This window comes from Austrofundulus limnaeus, unplaced genomic scaffold (genome assembly GCF_001266775.1).
Source record: "Austrofundulus limnaeus strain Quisiro unplaced genomic scaffold, Austrofundulus_limnaeus-1.0 Scaffold64, whole genome shotgun sequence".
NCBI classification, from domain to species: Eukaryota; Metazoa; Chordata; class Actinopteri; order Cyprinodontiformes; family Rivulidae; genus Austrofundulus; species Austrofundulus limnaeus.
Window position 1 is genome coordinate 1,912,622 of NW_013952466.1, and position 1,452 is coordinate 1,914,073.

Below are 1,452 nucleotides of genomic sequence, written 5' to 3' on the forward strand. Positions count from 1 at the left end.
CTATGAGTTAAATTGTACAGAAAAGCCAAATGCAACACGTGTTTTTCTTTTTCTTTTTTTCTTGAGGCTTTGAATTCCCATCATCTAAACACACACACACACATGCACGCACACACATGCTCACACACACTCCAGTGACGTCAGGCTTGAGTTTGGTGTAGAAAGCCAAACGGATGAAGGAAGTGGAGCTCTCCACCCCTCCTGACACTTCTCATAAATATGACCAGACTTTATTCAGAGGGGACTCCGCAGCACAAAGTCACCTCGCGCTCTGCTTTGGGCTTTTTTACGCACTTTTACTTCTAATATTACAAAAARATAAATAAATAGGACTTATTCCTCCCCTCTGCACCTCCCCTGGCTGCGGCTCGGCCGGATGGACTCCAGGCGCTGATTGATTGATTTATTTTTTTCTCTTCTTGTGTCCAACTTTGTGCGCCCCTGCGGCTGGTTCCCCTCTGGTCTCGGTCCGGGTCTCCGAACAGCCAGGGACAGAACTGCGACTTTTCATTCTGGAGGAGGACAGCGGGGGGAGGAGGAGGAGGACACGGTGGTGGCGGTGGTCGATCGGAAGTCGCTCCTCTGGGCAGGTCGGAACTTTGATTTGATTTATTGATTCAACAGGAAAAGATTACTAAACATCCAAGCTGACTCAGCATAATTGCTGTTTTACAGCAGGCTCCTGTTCTGCAGCACATAAAACCCTCAGAAATACAGCATCACAAACACATCATTATACACCATAGACACAAAGACAAACAAGCTTTTTGCGTCTCATCCCTGAAGAACCCGAGCAAGTGGCGCCTCCTCCTCTCCGGTCTCACCGATTCTGTCAGGACGAAAACCCAAGTTCCAGCAGACCGGGACGGAACCAGCTGACTTGGAGGCTTTAACAAGGACCTGAGGATCCAGGATGAGCAAACCCGCCGGTTCAACAAGTGGCTGTTTGGATATTCTGAACGTCAAATCCAGTGAGTTTCTGTCATGTGCAGTTTGTGGAGCAGCAGGCCTCTTCCTCACAGCAAACTGAGTTCCTCAAACTTTCACAAACTTAACACTTTTATGAAGAAAAAAGTTCCAATTATACTATCATTTTTTATTAAAAGCTATTAAAATCTGCTCGTGTTTTTAAGGGGAAAAACATTTTTAAATGTGTTCAAAATGTTCCTCTCTTGACGCCACTTGTTGCTTCTCATTTAAATGTTCTTTTCYATAAAAGAAAAACGCTGCAATAAAAACCAAGACAAATTCCTTTATTTTATCTAARTAAACTTTTCAGTGAGACTCAAAATTTATTTTCAATAAGATCTGTTATGTTTTTACACCAGGCCTCTGCTTTAAATTCAGACTTTTTAAAACATGTCTTTAATTTTAAATAAATGAATTCAGTCATTTTTTTCTGTTTAAAATTATTCAATGAAGTTGTGCAATTTATTTAGATTTGTGTTTTAT

The 1,452-nt window shown here is 42.0% G+C and overlaps 1 protein-coding gene across 2 annotated transcripts in view; it reads left to right on the forward strand.

Moving 5' to 3' along the window:
* Nucleotides 1-222: 222 nt before the first annotated feature.
* nr2e1 (nuclear receptor subfamily 2, group E, member 1) overlaps nucleotides 223-1,452 on the forward strand; it is a 7,329-nt gene continuing 6,099 nt past the window's right edge. The window contains exons 1-2 of one of the 2 annotated variants that reach the window (XM_014010012.1): nucleotides 223-590; nucleotides 676-971. In XM_014010012.1, coding sequence (XP_013865466.1) covers nucleotides 914-971 — 58 coding nt within the window. In that variant the 5' untranslated portion in view covers nucleotides 223-590; nucleotides 676-913. The remainder of the gene's footprint in view (nucleotides 591-675; nucleotides 972-1,452) is intronic. The other variant, XM_014010011.1, reaches the window with a different exon arrangement.